Source organism: Gopherus evgoodei, chromosome 10 (genome assembly GCF_007399415.2).
Source record: "Gopherus evgoodei ecotype Sinaloan lineage chromosome 10, rGopEvg1_v1.p, whole genome shotgun sequence".
In the NCBI taxonomy this organism is placed as follows: domain Eukaryota; kingdom Metazoa; phylum Chordata; order Testudines; family Testudinidae; genus Gopherus; species Gopherus evgoodei.
This window is the reverse complement of record NC_044331.1, coordinates 8,853,993-8,871,059: the sequence shown is the minus strand read 5'-3', so window position 1 is coordinate 8,871,059 and position 17,067 is coordinate 8,853,993. Positions and strand designations below refer to the sequence as shown.

The 17,067-nt window shown below is 45.6% G+C and overlaps 1 protein-coding gene across 2 annotated transcripts in view; it reads right to left on the bottom strand.

Moving 5' to 3' along the window:
* Nucleotides 1-1,968: 1,968 nt before the first annotated feature.
* The window catches only part of ADAMTS17 (ADAM metallopeptidase with thrombospondin type 1 motif 17), a 265,553-nt gene continuing 250,454 nt past the window's right edge, over nt 1,969-17,067 (bottom strand). For both annotated transcript variants that reach the window (XM_030578668.1, XM_030578669.1), the window contains 2 exons: nt 6,804-6,981; nt 1,969-3,374 (listed from right to left, as the gene is read on the bottom strand). In XM_030578668.1, the coding sequence (XP_030434528.1) occupies nt 3,223-3,374; nt 6,804-6,981 (330 nt within the window). In that variant the 3' untranslated portion in view covers nt 1,969-3,222. The remainder of the gene's footprint in view (nt 3,375-6,803; nt 6,982-17,067) is intronic.

Genomic DNA, 17,067 nt, shown 5'->3' with positions numbered 1-17,067 from the left:
ATTGACTGCAGAGGGGGCTGGATCAGGGCCTTGAGGAGGCGAAAAAACTCCCACTACTCAAGAAATCCATTTCTTATCACTCTGAACAGAATGAAAAGGTCTTGGGATAAATCACATGACAGCATAAAACAACACAAGTAACATATTGTCATAAACGACATGCGAGGATGTGGCATTGCACAGAGTCAAGCCACGCTGTGAGCTGAAATCTTACCCTTTAAGAAAATCCCAAACCCTAACAGGGATACAAATCACTTTACAATGAGGGCTGTGAATGGCAGAGTGAGGGGCACGTCAGTAGGCCGGGGTAAAGGGGTGTAACTTACATGTCAAGGGACTGAATGGGGAGAGTCTAGCAGGAAAAACTAACAGGCATTCTTAAGGTAAAGTAGGCACCCTCTGCTTGATCTCATGCCTTCTTGCACTTTCTCATTACCTGTTTATCTGCCTAAGGCTGTCAATTTTGTTTTTTATACCATGACCATCAATCAGCTACATTCCCCCCAGCTCTCTATCTGCATTAACTACACCATTTTATACTGACTTATGCTATGTGGTAACTTACACAACCAACTACGTCACCTCTGAATTTGGACCCAAGGTTAGAAGTAGGAGGAAAAGGTTTAATTCTGATTTTAAAAGGAACTTACCCAAAGGGCCACCGGTATAACCACTACCAAATTAGAATCATTTCCGTCACATACAAAAACTATCTAGTATGCAGAACAGAGATCTGTTAGGGCCAAGCACTTACAGAGAGGTAATTGTGTACACAAATGTGCCTTTGTGCGTGCAGATTAGCACTTGGGTGCACAAGCCCAGTTGCACAAGCAAGGACACATTTTGCCCATGCAAATGTGGATGCATATGCAGTTACCAGTCTGCAGATGGAACTTAGGTTCCTATGTTTGAAAGCTCAGCCCTTAATAAAGCCATAACAAATTATTTCACTGAGCTCCTGGATACCGGAACAGTCTTAATAAGGGAGAAAATGTTGTTTAAAAATGTTAAGTACTAAATGCCTTTATCCCTCGGTACATTAAAGGAAGGCAATAGTAGCAATAACATGAGAGAGAGGCATGAGCCACAATGCCCACATTCGGATCCAGACTTTCCCAATGTTTAGTGCTGGGGACTGGGTTTTGTTCTGTGCCCATCTCCAAAATCATAAATATTAACATATGTCTCTAAAGCGAGTATAAACCTATAATTCACCCATAAGGCTCAGCTGATTTCACAGAGCGTGAGTGTAACCTACCCACGGCATGCATGGCAGCAAAGCTTGGCAAGGCGAAGGATACGTGTCTGAGGCTATGTCTACACTAAGCTGACCTATGCTATGCAACTCCAGCTGTGTTATTCATGTAGCTGGAGTCGACTTACCTTAGGTCGAGTTACTGTACGGTCTACACCGTGGGGGGTCGACGGCAGAAACTCTCCTGTCGACTTATCTAACTCTTCTTCTTGGGGGTACAGTAGAGTGATCTACTGTCCATTTGGTGGGTCTTCACTAGACCTGCTAAATCGACCACCAGTGGATCGATCTCAGAGCATGGATTCCGGCTGTAGCATACACATAGCCTGAGTTAGATATGGCAGACAGACACTGATCGACTGTAACACTCACTAAACCAAATTCCACTCTGTGTGGTCCTCCCATTTAAATCTCAGGGAAGAATTTGGTCTGAAGTTTAGACACGTGTAAGACACTATCATTTACACAGCACTCTCCAACTGTCCTGATTAAAGGAACACAAGGTAACAAAGCAAACAGAAACAAGACTGATGCTACGGTTATACTACACAGCTTTTAGCGACATGGCTGTCTCGCTACAGCTGTGCTGCTAAAAGTCGCACCGTGTAGCTGCTGTTTCTCGGCTCTCCTGCCGACAAAACACTTCCACGCCCAACAAGCGGCGTTTGCGTTGTTGGCAGGAGAGTCTGGCACACTGTTCACACTGGCACTAGTTGCTGGCAAAACTTTTGTCTTTTGGGTTGTTTTTTTCTGAAAGACAAAAGTTTTGTCGTTCAATTGCCAGTGTAGGCATAGCCTGAGTGTGAAACCCTGGCCCTACTGAAGGCAATATAAGTTTTGCCATTTTGGCTTCAATTAGCCCAGAATGTCACCCTGAAAGTCTACTAACTGCTTTCTTTCTGTCTCAAAAGGATTTATGAAGTATACATCCTAGAGAGAGGAAAGATGTGCTTGGTCTCTAAGTTACCCTTCCTGCAAATGCTGTTCTGATCTCTGTTTCAGGTATGTGCCAACCCTAGTTGGTTTCACAATACCCTTAAGAAATAGCATTCTGTCTCATTATCAGATTGAATTCCAAAAATTGGAAAGAGGAGGTTAAATAACCCCTCCCCAACAAACCGTATATGTTTAAATTATTTCCAGCTACTTCCATCTCATGCAAGTGGTTCTAGCTTAAAATTAACTGTCTGCTCCTGGGTTAATTAGTTTCCATTTCTTTAAACTCAATGAGAAGAGTAAGGCATCATAAAAGAAAACACATGTTTTTTTTAAATAAAGAGAGGGGGATATGTTTTCAGAACCAGACAGGAGAAGAAATTCCCAATTAGTTTTTTTTTAATTACATTAAATGGAATGTTGGATAAAACTGTGCTGAGCTTTCTGCAGAAATTTCACAGACATCCATCCCCTGCTATAGGTTTTCACAAGCTTTTATAGCAAATCCCCCTTTTAAATTAAGCATTTCATTTGTGTGTGTCCCTCCAAGCCCACCCCACAGCATGCTAACTGTTGGGAATTAAGAGCATCAGATGGAAGCCAAGGTTGAAGCATTAAGTAATGTCTGCACGTTTGCTGAGTTATTTGCCAGAGGCTTTCTCCCACTGAGGTACACATGACTTTAGTCAATTTAATCATGTTGCAACTCTTGTCTTTTTTTTTTTTTTAAATGGTAGCAAGCCATCCAGTGGCTGGTAATAACATATTAAAGTAAAAAGCATTAATGAAAAATGTAATGATGTCAAAACGCAATAAAATTCTACGTGATTGGCTCCTTGAGATGACTCTTTTTAAGGTGGATGAGTGGATTACTTTGGTATATCCAGTCTGCAGAGTTAGTTTCAAGTCTTATTAGGTATGCTTTGGAATCCACCACATTGTAGCAACTCATTAAGTTCCAGTACTCAGAGCTACTAGTTCGTGATTTACATAGAAACAGCTGTAATACCCTAAGCTGCAGCACCAATTCATTAACTCTTCTGCTGCATCTTGTTTGCGTAAAAGTCTCTGCATGTCTGGCAGCAGCGTTGATACCATCTCATGTCCTGGCACAGGTTCTTCTCACGGATCACCCTGCAGTACACTGTCCACTGGTCTCCTGTACACTTATATGTGAGAGCAGCTTCGGACAGAAATAGAAAGAAGAAGCCAGCATGTTAGAGGAGAGCATTCCATGTGTGACCAAAATAACCCGAGCGCCAGATGAGAGGAGAGATGGTTAATCTTAGTCAATACTGGGATTTGGGAGGCATACTCTATACTCTAAGGAGGGTTGCTGCTGAAAAGATCAGGGCAACAGGTCGGTAGTGACTTGTCTGACAAATGCAATGGAAAGAGCTATCATGGAGAAGACTGCCGCAAGGCTGGGCAAGCAATAGCTGGAATTCTCACACTGGATCAGATCATCTGTTAGTGTCCTATTTCTGGCCCTGATTCAACAAAGTGCACACAGCACATGCTTAACTTTAAGCAGGTGAGTAGTCCCTGGGATGTCAGTGGGGCTACACACATGCGTAAAGTGAGGTTTGTGCTCAGGCTTTGCCAAATGGGGCCCTTTTGACAGTGCCCAGTACTATATACTGCAGCAAAAGGGGAAAGAAACCCTGTAACGGAAAAATCATGAAGCAGCCTGCCCAGCGTGGTTAGCACAACCTGGGCAGAGGGGGAAAAGACCAATCCAAAAATCAATGTGTTAAAAGCCAGATTCATAGAAAGTGAAAAATGGGACACGGGAGTCACTCGTGGTCATGACCCGCAATTACAGCCAAGGGTGGGGGTGGCGTGCAGCCTCCCTTTTTAGGATAAATATTGCAATATTCTACAGTCATGGAGTAATATTTTCAAAAGTGCCCAAGGCCCAGATCCTCAAAAGGTACTGAGGCCCCTAATTTCCACTGACATCAGTGGGAGTTCGGTACCTAAATACCATTGAAGAGTTGGATTTAAGTGGTTTGCGAGGTTTCAAACGTGGCATAGACACTTAGGAGCTGTAATCTCATTAAAAAGCAATGGGGCTTAGGCTCCTGAATGCCTGAGTCACTTTTGGAAATGAGACTCAAGTTCCTAAGTCACTTAGGGTCTGTCTACACGGCAATTAAACACCCTCAGCTGACATGGGCCAGCCGAGGGTGTTTAATTGGCATGAGGCTCGGGCTAACAGGCTGTTTAACTGTGATGTAGATGTTCGGACTTGGGCTGAAGCCCAGGCTTTGGTCCCCGTGAGTGGGGAGGTTCCCAGAGCCCAGGCTCCTGCCCAAGCATGAAGGCCTATATCGCAATTAAACAGCCCCACCAGCCCAAGCCCCACGAGCCTGAGTCCGCTGGCATGGGCCAGCTGCAGGTGTTTAACTGCAGTGTAGACACACCCGTAGGCACTTCTGAAAATGTTACTCATGGTCAAAACCACTACAGCCTAAAGCAGTGACAGGGCAGCATTTTATAATTATCATTATTTATTATTTGTATTACTGTAGCTCCTAGGAGTCTCAGTCCTGGACCCCACTGTGCTAGGTGCTGTACAGATCAAAAACAAAAAGATAGCCCTTGCCCTGAGGTGCTTACAATGTAATTCTGGATGGTTTCTGTAGCGTACTGGAGTATTTTTCTGTACGATTCTTATTAATGAGGCTTATATTGTGGAAAACAGAAGCATCTGTTTAAAGATAACCAAATGAAAACTTGTTTATCCAGAAGAAGAGCAAAACACTCAATGCTGATATCTGGTATATATTTTTGTTGATATCAAGTATCGCTGTTGCTGGCACCGATGATTCCTCCTAGGCAGGTTTAGAAACATAAGCATCCCTAATTACTTACAGATCACTTGCAGGGACTTAAACTCACCACTCTACTAAACAGTTTTGTGCTAAAATGTGAATTAGAATAGATTTCTCATCTGGTCGGTGGGTCAAAGACTTATTCTTCAAATGAAAACCTTCCCCCATCCCATGATATACTGTACATGCTAACATTTCTGGGAAATATTCTCATATGTTTTTTATGATTTTAAACAAAAGGATTTAGAAGCATTTTGAAGCTCTTCAGCTGGACCAGTGACACTCTCAGTTATACAGTTGTCACTTAGAAGAAAATTTAGCCCATCATGTTTTAAAGAGCTGTTATTGAAAGTAGTATGGATTTTCAGAGAAACAAATTCCAGCTCAGAAGCCTCATGTCTAGTCTTAAGTGTGGTTCTACTTGAAAAAGTGACTTGTAAAAATGGCTCCCTTCCTATTCATCAGATCTGCCTACCGTGTGTATATGCAGAGTCCGATCTATTGTCTTTGGGGCCAAAAATAAACAGGACTGCTTCTTACAGCTGTGTGTGTGTGAGCTGGAGTCCATTCTGGTACCATAAACAGGATTGTTTCAATTCTAGCCAGTTACACCGGAGGAAAAGGGAGTGCACTGAGGGCATAAATGAAAGGCAACGGTGTTGCACAAGTGTAGTTTATGGCCTAATGTGGCCTGGTGACTTTTTTCACTAGTGATATGTGAGAAGGAAAAAAAAAAAACCCCAGCTCAGCTGTCAGACCCCAGGTTGAACTTGTGGGGCTTGAGTTAGAGTTAGCATTTTTACTTGTAAGCTTAGCACATTTGACACAGAAAATAACAGACACAAAATAGCCATGGGACCCCATGATGCAGTATTTACAGAGTCACTTCTGAGTAGAACCACTCTTTAAATGCTGAGTTATGGGATCTCAGCAAATAGACAATTTATCACAGCAGCCTCAGCGCTGCGGGGCAAATAGGGGAGTAGATAATTAAGGGGATAGGAGAAAGAAAATTAAATTGGAGACTCCTTCCTCCCTGCCCAGAAATCAGTGATTTCAGCAGGTCGCATTCTTAAGTCAGCAATTAATCTGGGGAAGGTCCATCTTCCCACAAAAAAGAACCACCTTTCCAAAAAGCTACAACCCTGGAAAATTCTCCCTGCCAAGGTCAAATCCTTTTTTTTTTGGACAGGCGAATAAAATATTATTGTATTCATCATCACTTACAGTGAAAGGTAGGTGAGAAGATTTTGTGCTTGGGCTGGATACATTTGCCAGGCTTTTCTATTTCAATTCATTTCCCCAATCTTATTAACCAAGCAAAATGCAATCCAAATCACTAACATTCTCTGCTTATTCCATTTTACCCATCATTTGACAAGGTGTTTGAAGCTTCGAATGACGACTGAGTGCAGGTGAATGCCCTCACCCAAAACTCCCAACCTCCTTCTCTCTGACCCGCAGATATGCCTGCCTGCTCCAACTGGTCACTCAGGGAACACGGCCTGAGAGTTCTGGCTTGATGGAGGTCTCAGGCAGAGTGGATCTATGAAGAATAAAGCATCTCTCTACTCTGGAACATTAATTACCCAGAGATTCTGAGGGTCTCCTTGCTTCTGTCTTTGATGAGCCATCTGGAACCTCGTTTCTGTAACATTCAGCACAAAGACTGTGTTTCCCAGATACCTGGGCAGGATATATGCTCTGGTGTTTGATGGCTTCAGGATGATTATTTAACCTCCCCAAGAATTGTAGCTCTGCATCCACCCACTCACCAAGTCTGGGCGAGGTAATTGTGTTGACATTTATCTTCTCATTGCAGACCTCTTGGTGACACTGCCTGTAGGCTGCTGGCTTGGATAGGACAGGGCACTCGTTGCCATGGCGGCCGGTGACTTTGTGCATACACTGCACCACACGTGACTGGAGGCCCTTCCCGCAGGTTGAGGAGCACTGGAGAAGAGAAGGACACCTTAGTGCAGTGGTTCTCAACCTATTTACCATTGTGGGCTGCATATATAGCTGTGTATTTGTTGTGTTGGCCACATCCACACAATATAGATACTACCTGTAGGGCCCTGAGGATGTCACATGGGCTGCTGCTGTGTGTGGATTAGGCTGCAGGTTGAGAACCACTGCCTTAGTGAGTCACAGGCCAGCCCCTGTGGCTTGGAAAGACACACCGACCACAAAATCAGGGACTGGAGCAAAGGGCACAGTGAACTCCCAGCAAAATTCTGCATGAGAGACTCAACAACCACCAATGTAATGTATTTCAGCTACCATATTTGCCCCTGCTGAGTCTCCAGGCTGGATCATACCCACTAGACCTGTGTGCAGAGAAAAGCATCTGGCTATGTGGTAAAGTGGAAGGCCACCGCCTTTGTGGCACCCTTCCTCCTCCCCCCACTTCCTCCTTGTGTCTCTCTGAGTCCATCTACAAAGTCCATGGAGCAGGCCTCCCATCCTGAGTCAACAGACTTGGGGTAGTAGCACTTGGTGCTCTAAAATAACTGTGTGAACAGTGCTTTGAAGTTGCAGCCCAGGCTCTGAAGCCTGGCTAGGAGGGTGGGCTTCAGCGCCTGAGCTTCCAGCCTGAGCTACAACTCCAAAGTGCTGTCCCACGCGGCTATGTGTAGAGTGCTACAGCAAGCATCACTCCCCTGAGTCCGTTGAGCCGGGCTGGGAGGCTCACGTTGGTAGGCCACATAGATGTACCTTCTGAGGCTTTGCAGACATACCTTCTGAGGGTACACGTGCCCTGCAGCAGGTGGTGAGCCTCCCAGCTTGGGCAGATTGGTTCGCAGTAGCTTGCTAAAAACAGCAGTGTGGATGTTGCGGCTCCGGTTAGCCACCTGAGCTCAGACCCAGGGGCTCGGGTGAGAATGAGAGACCGAGCTGGCATCTGAGCCGCAATGCCTGCACTGTTATTTCTACTGCACTATCTCAAGTGGAGACAGCATGAGTCTGTCTATCCGGGAGGGGAGGCTTGCCCCCAACTGTAGTGTAGACGTAGCCTAACCCTTTGGAATCTAGGCGAAAGGGCAGGCGGGGAGGGGCAGAAAGGGGACGTAGTTCACCCCAATAGCCACTCAAGGGCATACATGGAAAACGTATATTGCCCAAGGCCGCATTAGCTTCTCCACTGCATGGAATCCCACTTCACTTTCCATGAGACATCCCAAGAGACCCAGTGGCTCCAATGGAACCCCACTGGCTGAGTTCCTAAGGGTGACCTTTCCACAACACTGACAGTCTAGCAAAGTTCCTGCACAGAAGATCTTGCTCTCGCAAGTGGCATGGCAGTATAAAACAAGACAGGCGGGCAACTCAAGTACTCAAAGGTCTATCCCTTTCCTCCCACATACAAGACTACAGGGGAAACAGAGAAGGCGGAATTTCAATATACAGGAGGAAACATCAGGTATCCAAGTATTCAGCCTCCTTTATTCCTGCATGTCCCTCTGGCTCTCGCCTGCCTTCCAGGGGGCAATTGGAAATTGCTCTCCATTAGCTTGGCTTTTATTTGCCAGGAGGCCAGATCCATTTATGCGCTTTCTTTGTTGTCATACAACTGGATTCCCCCCCCCTTTCCTCCTGCCCCACGCTCATGATTCATGATGTCCTATTTGCAAGCTGCTCAACTTTAAAAAAGTGAACACGGCAGCAGAGTGCAGCGCCTCAGCTGGAGTTAATAAAAGAACCTTGTATTGAAAATAAAGAAACAATGGGTTGCAAGACTTTGACAGGGTGCCTACGTCTGCTAGTGCCACACATAAACAAAAAGGAGGAGGGACGCATCCAAGATGATGTTGGGCTGATATGGCAAAGAGTGTATTGATTCCTCTCTGGCTTTCCTGAGCACTGTTGGGGTAGCGTCGCTATCCCTGGCCAAGCACTGCCAGTCTCAGGGTGATGATCTTTACTGATTAAACATAACATTTAAGGAGAGCAAAAGGATACACTTCAGGTGGGATGAAGCTGGATAGATAGAGAGACTGGCTGGCAGATAAGATGGAAGTACCATCAAACACCAAACTATTGCTTCAAGCCACAACCTAGAATAGGGGCAGTGCTGTGGTCATTGGCCAGTGGGAGCTCCTGAAGGCATCGTGCATGATACCCTATTGCTGTGGGAGCATAGCACTGCTACACCTTTGAAAGGGTACCCTACTGGTTCCCCAGCTCTTCTGCCTGCTGCAGAAGAGCAGAGCTGAGCTACAGGATTCTTGCCCTCCCTGTGTTGCTAGAAACCTCAGGTGCTTCTGCTCAGAGAACACACAGCGAAAAGAGCGTGGCTTGGTCCTCGCATAGGAGTGCAAAGAGGTTTTTGAGGGAAGGCTCCTTGCACTCTTTCCCTTCCTGGCTGACCAATGAAAGGCTAGATGCCAACTGGCTTCAAATTATTAGAACCATGGAAAATAGGGATGGTGAAACAGTTCTTCTGAATTGCTCTGCACTCAGGTATCACAGTGATGTAGTCCTTATCTTTACTTCCAGGAAAGAGTAGGTCTGGGGTAGGTCTTTCCCCAGCACCCTCTGTGGTGAAGCCTACAAAGCATCATTTAGAGTTGTAGCAATGTCCTTATATTCTTTAATTGCTCCCTTTGGTGGCCCAGCGGAAGCACTGCTTCTCATAGAGCTTTCCTGCTTCTGATATAATCACAGAATTCCTAGTTACTGGATTTTACGCCGTTAGTTATATTTGCTCTTCAAATTCCATATTAACCTTCTCACTTCCTCCTAAAGTACTGCCTGCCATATTTCACACTCGTATTTACTGACTTCACTAGGGCTGGATTTTCTGAAGGATTCTCTGTTTGGCTTGAATAACCTCTTGGCCTTTACTATTTAGTCCCATTGGTTTATTCCTTGCCTTCCTGATCCCTTTGTGTTCTGAGGAATGCATGTGTTCTGAGGCTCTGTTACTGCTTCCTGAAAGTAGCATCCATGCCACATGTAAGGGGTTTTAAACAGATGGATAAAGACAGATGGATGGGGAGTACAAGGAAACAGTGAGACAAATATAATATGGCCACTATTTCTTGATGGCTCTACCAGTTACTTTTTGTACCATCTCCTGCATGTTACTTAGCCTAAGTAAAGAAGAGCCCCTCCCTGCCTTGGGGGCTCTATAGCTGGTTTTTTCAAGAAGGAACCATTTAAGGTGTCTGACTGTGGCCCACTGTAACATTTGACCAGTTTATATGCAGGGAGCTGGTGTTCAAATGGCAAAGGTTTCACTAGATTTGGTTGCCACTTTGATCTTTCCCAACGTTTTCATCACATTCTCCTGATGTGGAGGCCGGTAGTATAACATTACTGGCTTATTTGCATTCGTAGAGTTGGAAAATTAAAATCCAGTACAGATTCACCTGGATGGTCCTTTCCACTTATCCAATGAAATACAAGAATAATCAATAGGATATGGGTAGCAACTGTAATCTTCAAGGTGCTTTACAAACATTAAAATTAATTCTCACAACACTCCTGCAGGCTAAGTGAATAATATACCTCCCCTGGGCACATGGAGAGATACATAAAGATTAAAATGACGTATCCAAAGCCATGGAGTTCTGCGTCAGGAGAAAAACATGGCAGCTCCATGGTTCTCAGTCTTGCGTTTCTCTCCGTGAGAGTCTTTTTTTTTTTTGCTTGCTATATTTTTTAATATTCCAACCCAAAATGGATTTTTCGGATAAAGTGTGTTAATATTTACAGTCACTGAGTTACAAATGTTCATGAGTGAGTGTGTGTTTCTGTCTGAATCTGTTAGCCAGCAAGGAGGGCAGGCCATGAAACTTTTTCCACAGACATTGCCAACTCCACTCCTTAGACAAATAACAGCAGAGTTTTTGCCCTAAGCAGTTTGATTCCTACTCCTGGGAGACTGGGATCATCACCTATGCTATGCAATTAGTCTTTCACAGCCAGGAAGACAGATTTTAACATCTTTCTTGAACTCTTCGGGCTTGGCAGTTAAAGTAGGGTTGGACATCTGGCTTATTTTAAGAAGAAATTTTCAACTCTATACTTGGCTAGTCTCTTTACAAAGGAATTTCAATAGGAAATAGGAATAGACACAAATGACATAAAAGGTGGGGGACTGGTTACTCATGCTGTACTGTATTCAGAAGAGATGACATTGTTAAAAATAGCAGAGAACTCAAACTCGAAGTGAAGCTTCCCATAAAAACTCCTGACTCCTCTTCTGCTTCTGGGTAAGTATACCCATTGCTACAGCACCTCTGCTTCCTCTGGAGGAAGGTGGCTGCAACCTCCTCTCCAATGGGAGATTCACAGGTAGCCAATGACTCGCTCCAGAGAGGGGTGTGGCCTGAGGTGCTGGGAGTGTACGGAGTCAGCTCTTCCTCTACTGCAGCTTCACCTGGTGCAGCTCCATTGTGCATGCTGCTTCCCCACCATACCAGAGGAGAGCAGCAGTGGAAAGTCTGTCTGCCCTGCGCCAGAGATGAAAGCCCTGTGGGATGCAGAACCCCTACTCCAGGCACTTAGGCCAGATGTGTGCTTAATATATTTAAAATATTTGTCAGCAAACACTGGACTTGATTTTTTTTGGTCGGCATCAGAACATCACTTTATTATTAGCAAAACAGTTTGCACCTGTAGGGCATCTTCTTGAGGATCGAAGGGCTTTACAAGCACTGATTAATCCTCACAAGATGCCCAGGTATCTACATGGATGTGGAAACTGAGGCTTAAAGGAGGCGAAATGACTTGCAAAACTTGCTGCATCAGTGGCAGAGCCAGGTACAGAACCCAGATCTCCCAAATCTTTGTCCTTTAACTACTACTAGACCATGCTTCTCCTTTAAAATGCCTTTGTTCCAATATCGAGAGAAAAGCAGGGACAGTATACCCCATGCATTCATCTGGACGTAATACAGCTCCTTTGTGGATGACGAATGCTTCTGTTGTCACTGGTAGAGGCTTTGCCTCAAAAAGGTACTCCTTGAAACAGAAGGTTATGGCTTCCCAGCTCAACCAATTCTGCCAACACATTGAGTTGGTTGGCAATGTTTTTAAGGGACTGGCCTGTTCCCGAATGAGATAATTCAAGATGACATCAGTGATGGTGACTGGCTTGAAAGCAGGTCATATTAATTAGTTACCACCCACGCCCTTGGCCTCTGATGTTTAAAGGTATCTGCTTCTTTCCAGTTCTGCTGAAAGTTATTGGAGCCAAGGTGTCACATTTTACTAAATCTGCCTGTACAGTTTAAGAATTTTATGTTTGATTATTAATTCTCTGTATGTAACTTTACCAAGCTGCAAAATCCATTTTGAATGAGAAGCCCCTTTGCCTTCTCTGTTGTCTGTTTGCCTCCATGTTGGGCTGAAATTCCAAGGCCTGGCAGCAAAACAACAACAAAAGAGGGTCATTGACAAGTGTTCTCTCACTGACATGGGATAGCTCTAAACAACAGCCAGCCTCCCAAGCAGAAAAACTGGTTTATCAGGAGAGAGGTAACCTAGCAATAAAGTCATCTGGTAGGGGGGTCTTAGTAACCTGAGGAGGCTGATCAGTAGATGACCTGATATTTTTCTTCAGCCATTTTTTTTCCAGCTCAAGCAGTCTGGTGAGTGACCGAGAGTAGGTATTTGACTGTCTGCTTCTTACCAATTCTGCTAAAATTACTGGAGACACAGTATGACACGATGGTATCTCCAATATCTTCTGTCTGGACTCCAGGGTTCAAACACTTCAGGATTTTAGGAAAGGGTGGAAGTATTCCCCCACCCCCAGCTGTTCTTATTTCCTGCATATGTAAAAGTCAGAAGGAAAATGAGGCAAGTTCCTAGACGGGAATTTGTGCTGATTGACAAATGTCTTGCCGGCTCTGTGGATTTCAACAGTCCTCAGTGTGGGGGCTGCGGGTGAGGTGATGAGACTTGTTGCTCCAGTCTCTAGTGTCAGGCTTATATCGAACATTGCTAATTTAAACTCTTCAGCTTCACAGCAACTCAGCAGCGAGCACATTCATAAACTTCAGGGCAACTTCTACTGCTGTATAATTAATTATGCACTAAAGAATGAAACGTCTGTCTTTCCGCTGATAAGATCTAATTAGCCCAAAGCATCCTGTAAGCTATTTCTCAGTATTTCATAGGGGGAAAAAAAAAATCAGAAAACCTATCTGGTCTTGTTAGCAGCAATCTTTCTTTTGAAAAAAAACTTTTGTCAAGTGACTGATCTGTTTAATTTAATCAAGAAAAAATGTGTGCTCCTCTGACTCAGTAAACTGAGTTCGAAGAAACAATAAATTATAACAGAAAATGCTCATGGCGGATGCAACAATACCTCAGAACTTTAAGAGAGGCATAATTTTTTCAAACTGCCTAGAGCTGTGCTTTCAAACTGAAGCCTGGATGACCTAAAGAACAAGACAGGACCAGCGCTTCCAGGAGGTATCAATGCATAATTAAACTAGACTTCCCCATTCTGAAGAACCCCATTATCTGCAGAGTTCAGAGGCTGAAAGAGGCCAGGTTTAGATCTATCCTGCAGAAGTAACAATGCTGCAAAATGCTTTGTGTGCAATATGGTGCACAGAAACAGAGAAATGTGACTGGTTTAATTTGATCTACTAGTAAGTTTTTAAGGACAGATGTAGCAACCAGGATGTGGGCAAGCAGGCCTAGTTATCAAAGTCAGGGTCAGATGCTAGAAACCAAAGCCAGAGTCAAGATAGCGCCAAGAGTCAGGGTTGGTGTCGGGGTCAAGAGTTGTGCCAAAAGTTGAGCTGGAATCAGTGTCAGGAGTCAGACAGAGGGTCAGGACTGGAGTCAGAGTCAGACAGCCATGCCAAGGGTCAAGGTGGAATCAGGAACCAAGAACCAGTGCCAGGGGTCAAGCATGAGTCAGTGTCAGCTAGCAGGGCCAAAAGCCAAGCCAAAGTCAGGGTCCAGTACCAGCAGTAAATCAGTTCACTCAGGTGTTCAGACAAGTTCCTGTGCCTGTGGCATAAGTACTGCAGCCAGGTTAATCCGTGGGGCTGATGTCTGCTCCAATCAAGAGCTTTGTGAGTGGAGCCTGTGGTGAGCGAGTTCTGCAGCGCTGTGAGGTGGTGGAATAGGCGCCAACTCCGTGGGTGCTCTGGGACTGGAGCACCCCCAAGCTCCCTCTTCCTTGCCTCCTCCCCCCCCCGAGTGTGCCACATCCCCGCTCCTCACCCTCCTTCCCAGCGCTTCCTGTCCCCCCGCTGCCTAACAGCTGTTTGGCAGTTCTTAGGACTTTCTGGGAAGGAGGGGGAGGAGTGGGGATGCAGCACGCTCAGGGGAGGAGGCGGAGAAGAGGTAGACCAGGGGCGGGGACTTGGGAGAAGGAGATGGAATGGGGGCAGGAAGGGGGTGGGCCTGAGGTAGGAAAAGACGGGGTGGGAAGGGGACTTTGGGAAAGAGGTGGAATGGGGGTAGGGCGAGGACGGTGCAGGGGCGAGAAGAGGCGGTGAAAGGGTGGGGTGGTCGAGCACCCACCCGGCAGAGGGGAAGTCGGCGCCTATGAGTAGTGGTTGTGGTCTGGGCACTGCTTGAGGACCCATGGACCTAGGTTTGAGACCTGCAATCCCTCACAACAGGACCCTATAAGAAATGGGTGCAAACTTTGTGCTGAATAACAGAAGCCCAACTGTGAAATGTACATGGGTCTACTAGCCTATATGGTTCCCTATTCCAGCATGCTCAGTTCTCCTTGCAGAGATGTGTTTGCACTCAGGCCACGTTCCCAGCTGACATAAACAGGCATTGCTCCATCAGTTTCCCTATCTGTAAGACTTTAACGGAGCAATGCTGATTTACACCAGCTAAGAATATAGCCCTTGTTTTTAAAGAATTTCTTGGGCGCTTGGGCTAGTCTGAACACTCTCTTTAGTTATTTATCTAGTAATTAATGGTGCTTTACTGCATTTACAAACAACAGAGAATTTAAACTGAAGATTCTGCTGGGTGTGTTTAAATTTAGCGAGATACTGTTTATCTTTGCTCTCTATGTACCAAAGATATTCGTCCCGCACCCCACCCCGAGTCGCCGCTAGATGGAGAACTGCTCAGCTTAGACAACACTGAAATACTGCCTGTCAATCCCTGCACTGCCTTCCTTGTAATACAGTGAGACCAATGACTGGACACTTTGATGCTAACTGGTCTTTAAAGGGGTTCTGGAAAATTGTTTCCTTAATTCCAATTTGGACATCATAAATCCTGAAAGGCTGTTAGAAAGAATACAAAATTATAGGGAGTTGCCAACAGATGTTTCTACAGGAGATATCTGTACGTGCAACATCTGTCTGACTAGCACAAAGATGCGCTGATTATCATGGGCTTTCAATCTGCATAATTACCTTCAGGCTGGGTACCATGAGTGATAAATGGTGAATTACTTGCACATACCTCTTATTGAAAAAATAATCCTGAATTCTTTACCAGAATGTCAGGGTAACTCATGAATTAGAACAGTATGTCTGTAAGCAGAGTCAGGATAAGCTCTACCCTGACATCTGGTGGAAAGAATTTCAGAGAGTGTATTTGCATAGGCACGCCTACCCTATCCCAGACTGCTGAGCTGTGGGACTGCTTGGTGACAAATGACTCAACCTCAGTTGGGTGGTACTTGCTAGACAAGGGACATGGGTTCCAAAACCCAGTGAATAGAGAGAGGCTGGGGACAGGTATCTGTGCCTGGTGGTGCAGTCTCCTTGTGGAGCCAGAAGCACCAGTTCCACCCCCTCCTCTCTCCACTGTGGAATGTCAGAGTTGATTTTTTATTCCCTCAAGAATCTAAATACAGGTTACTGAGTTGAATTCACTTTGGGCTAATGGTGCACTAGCACTGGGGCTCCCCCACTAAGAGCTGAGATCACTAAGAGTTGAAATCACTAAAGAGCTGAAATTACTGAGCTGAGAGCACTGAGTACTGTGCTAACTAGTGGGGGAGCCTGAAGCTATACTGTGGAACAGAGCGGCTGGCGGAGTGGAGCAGTTTGTGGGGACGGCTGGAGCGGATCACGGGACAGCTGGTGGCAGCGGAGCGGCTGGCCGAGTGGAGTAGCTGTGGGACGGGTGGAGTGGCCCACAGAGTGAGCGGAGCCGAGCAGTTTGCAGGGAGAACTGGAGCAGCTCATGGAGCAGAGCAGCTGGTGGAGCGGAGCACTTTCTGAGGACGGCTGGAGGAGCAGAGTGGAGCAGCTGGTGAAGCAGAGCAGTTCGTGGAGAAGGCGGAAGCAGAACCCATGGAGAGGCAGGGCAGTTGGCCCCAGACCACGTAAGGTGCCCCTTTCTACCCAGGCTGGGGGGAGGGACCTCTACAGATAAACTCTCGAAGTCTGGGGTAGCATTGACCAGAGACTTTTGGGTTGTTGCACTTTGGGGTGATTGGACTTAAAACCCTAAGGGGAAAAAGGACAGTGCCAAACGTACTTGGAGGTGGGTTTTTGTTTATGGTTTGTGTTATAACCCTGTTTGTGGTGTTTCTCCAATGGGATGCCACATTGATTCCTTCCTTTATTAAAAAGATTTTGCTACACTCAGACTCCGTGCTTGCGAGAGGGGAAGTATTGCCTCCTAGAGGCGCCCAGGGGGGTGTGATATGTGAGTGTCCCAGGTCACTGGGTGGGGGCTCGAGCCGGTTATGCATTGTGTTACTGAAACGGAACCCCTGGATACTGAACCCGGCCCTTGTTGCTGCCAACTCAGAGGGGCAGAAGGGTTACGTGTCAATGATTAAGCCGCTCTTTCTCTTACACTTTTTTTTAATGCTCTAAATATTTTTGTTTTTAAAGTTAAAACTGTTGTGATGAAATGCCCTAAGAAATCCATGGATTCTGGTGGAGGCTTTAAAGACTCATAGAAGTGTACGGCTGGAAGGGACCTCAAGAGGTCTTGTTCAGCTCCCTGCACTGAGGCAGGACCAAGTATATACCTAGACTTTTCCTCGCAAGCGTTTGTTTTTAAAGATCTCCAATGATGGGGATCCAGAAGCTCCTTTGGAAGCCTGTTCCAAAACTGAACTATCCTTATAGA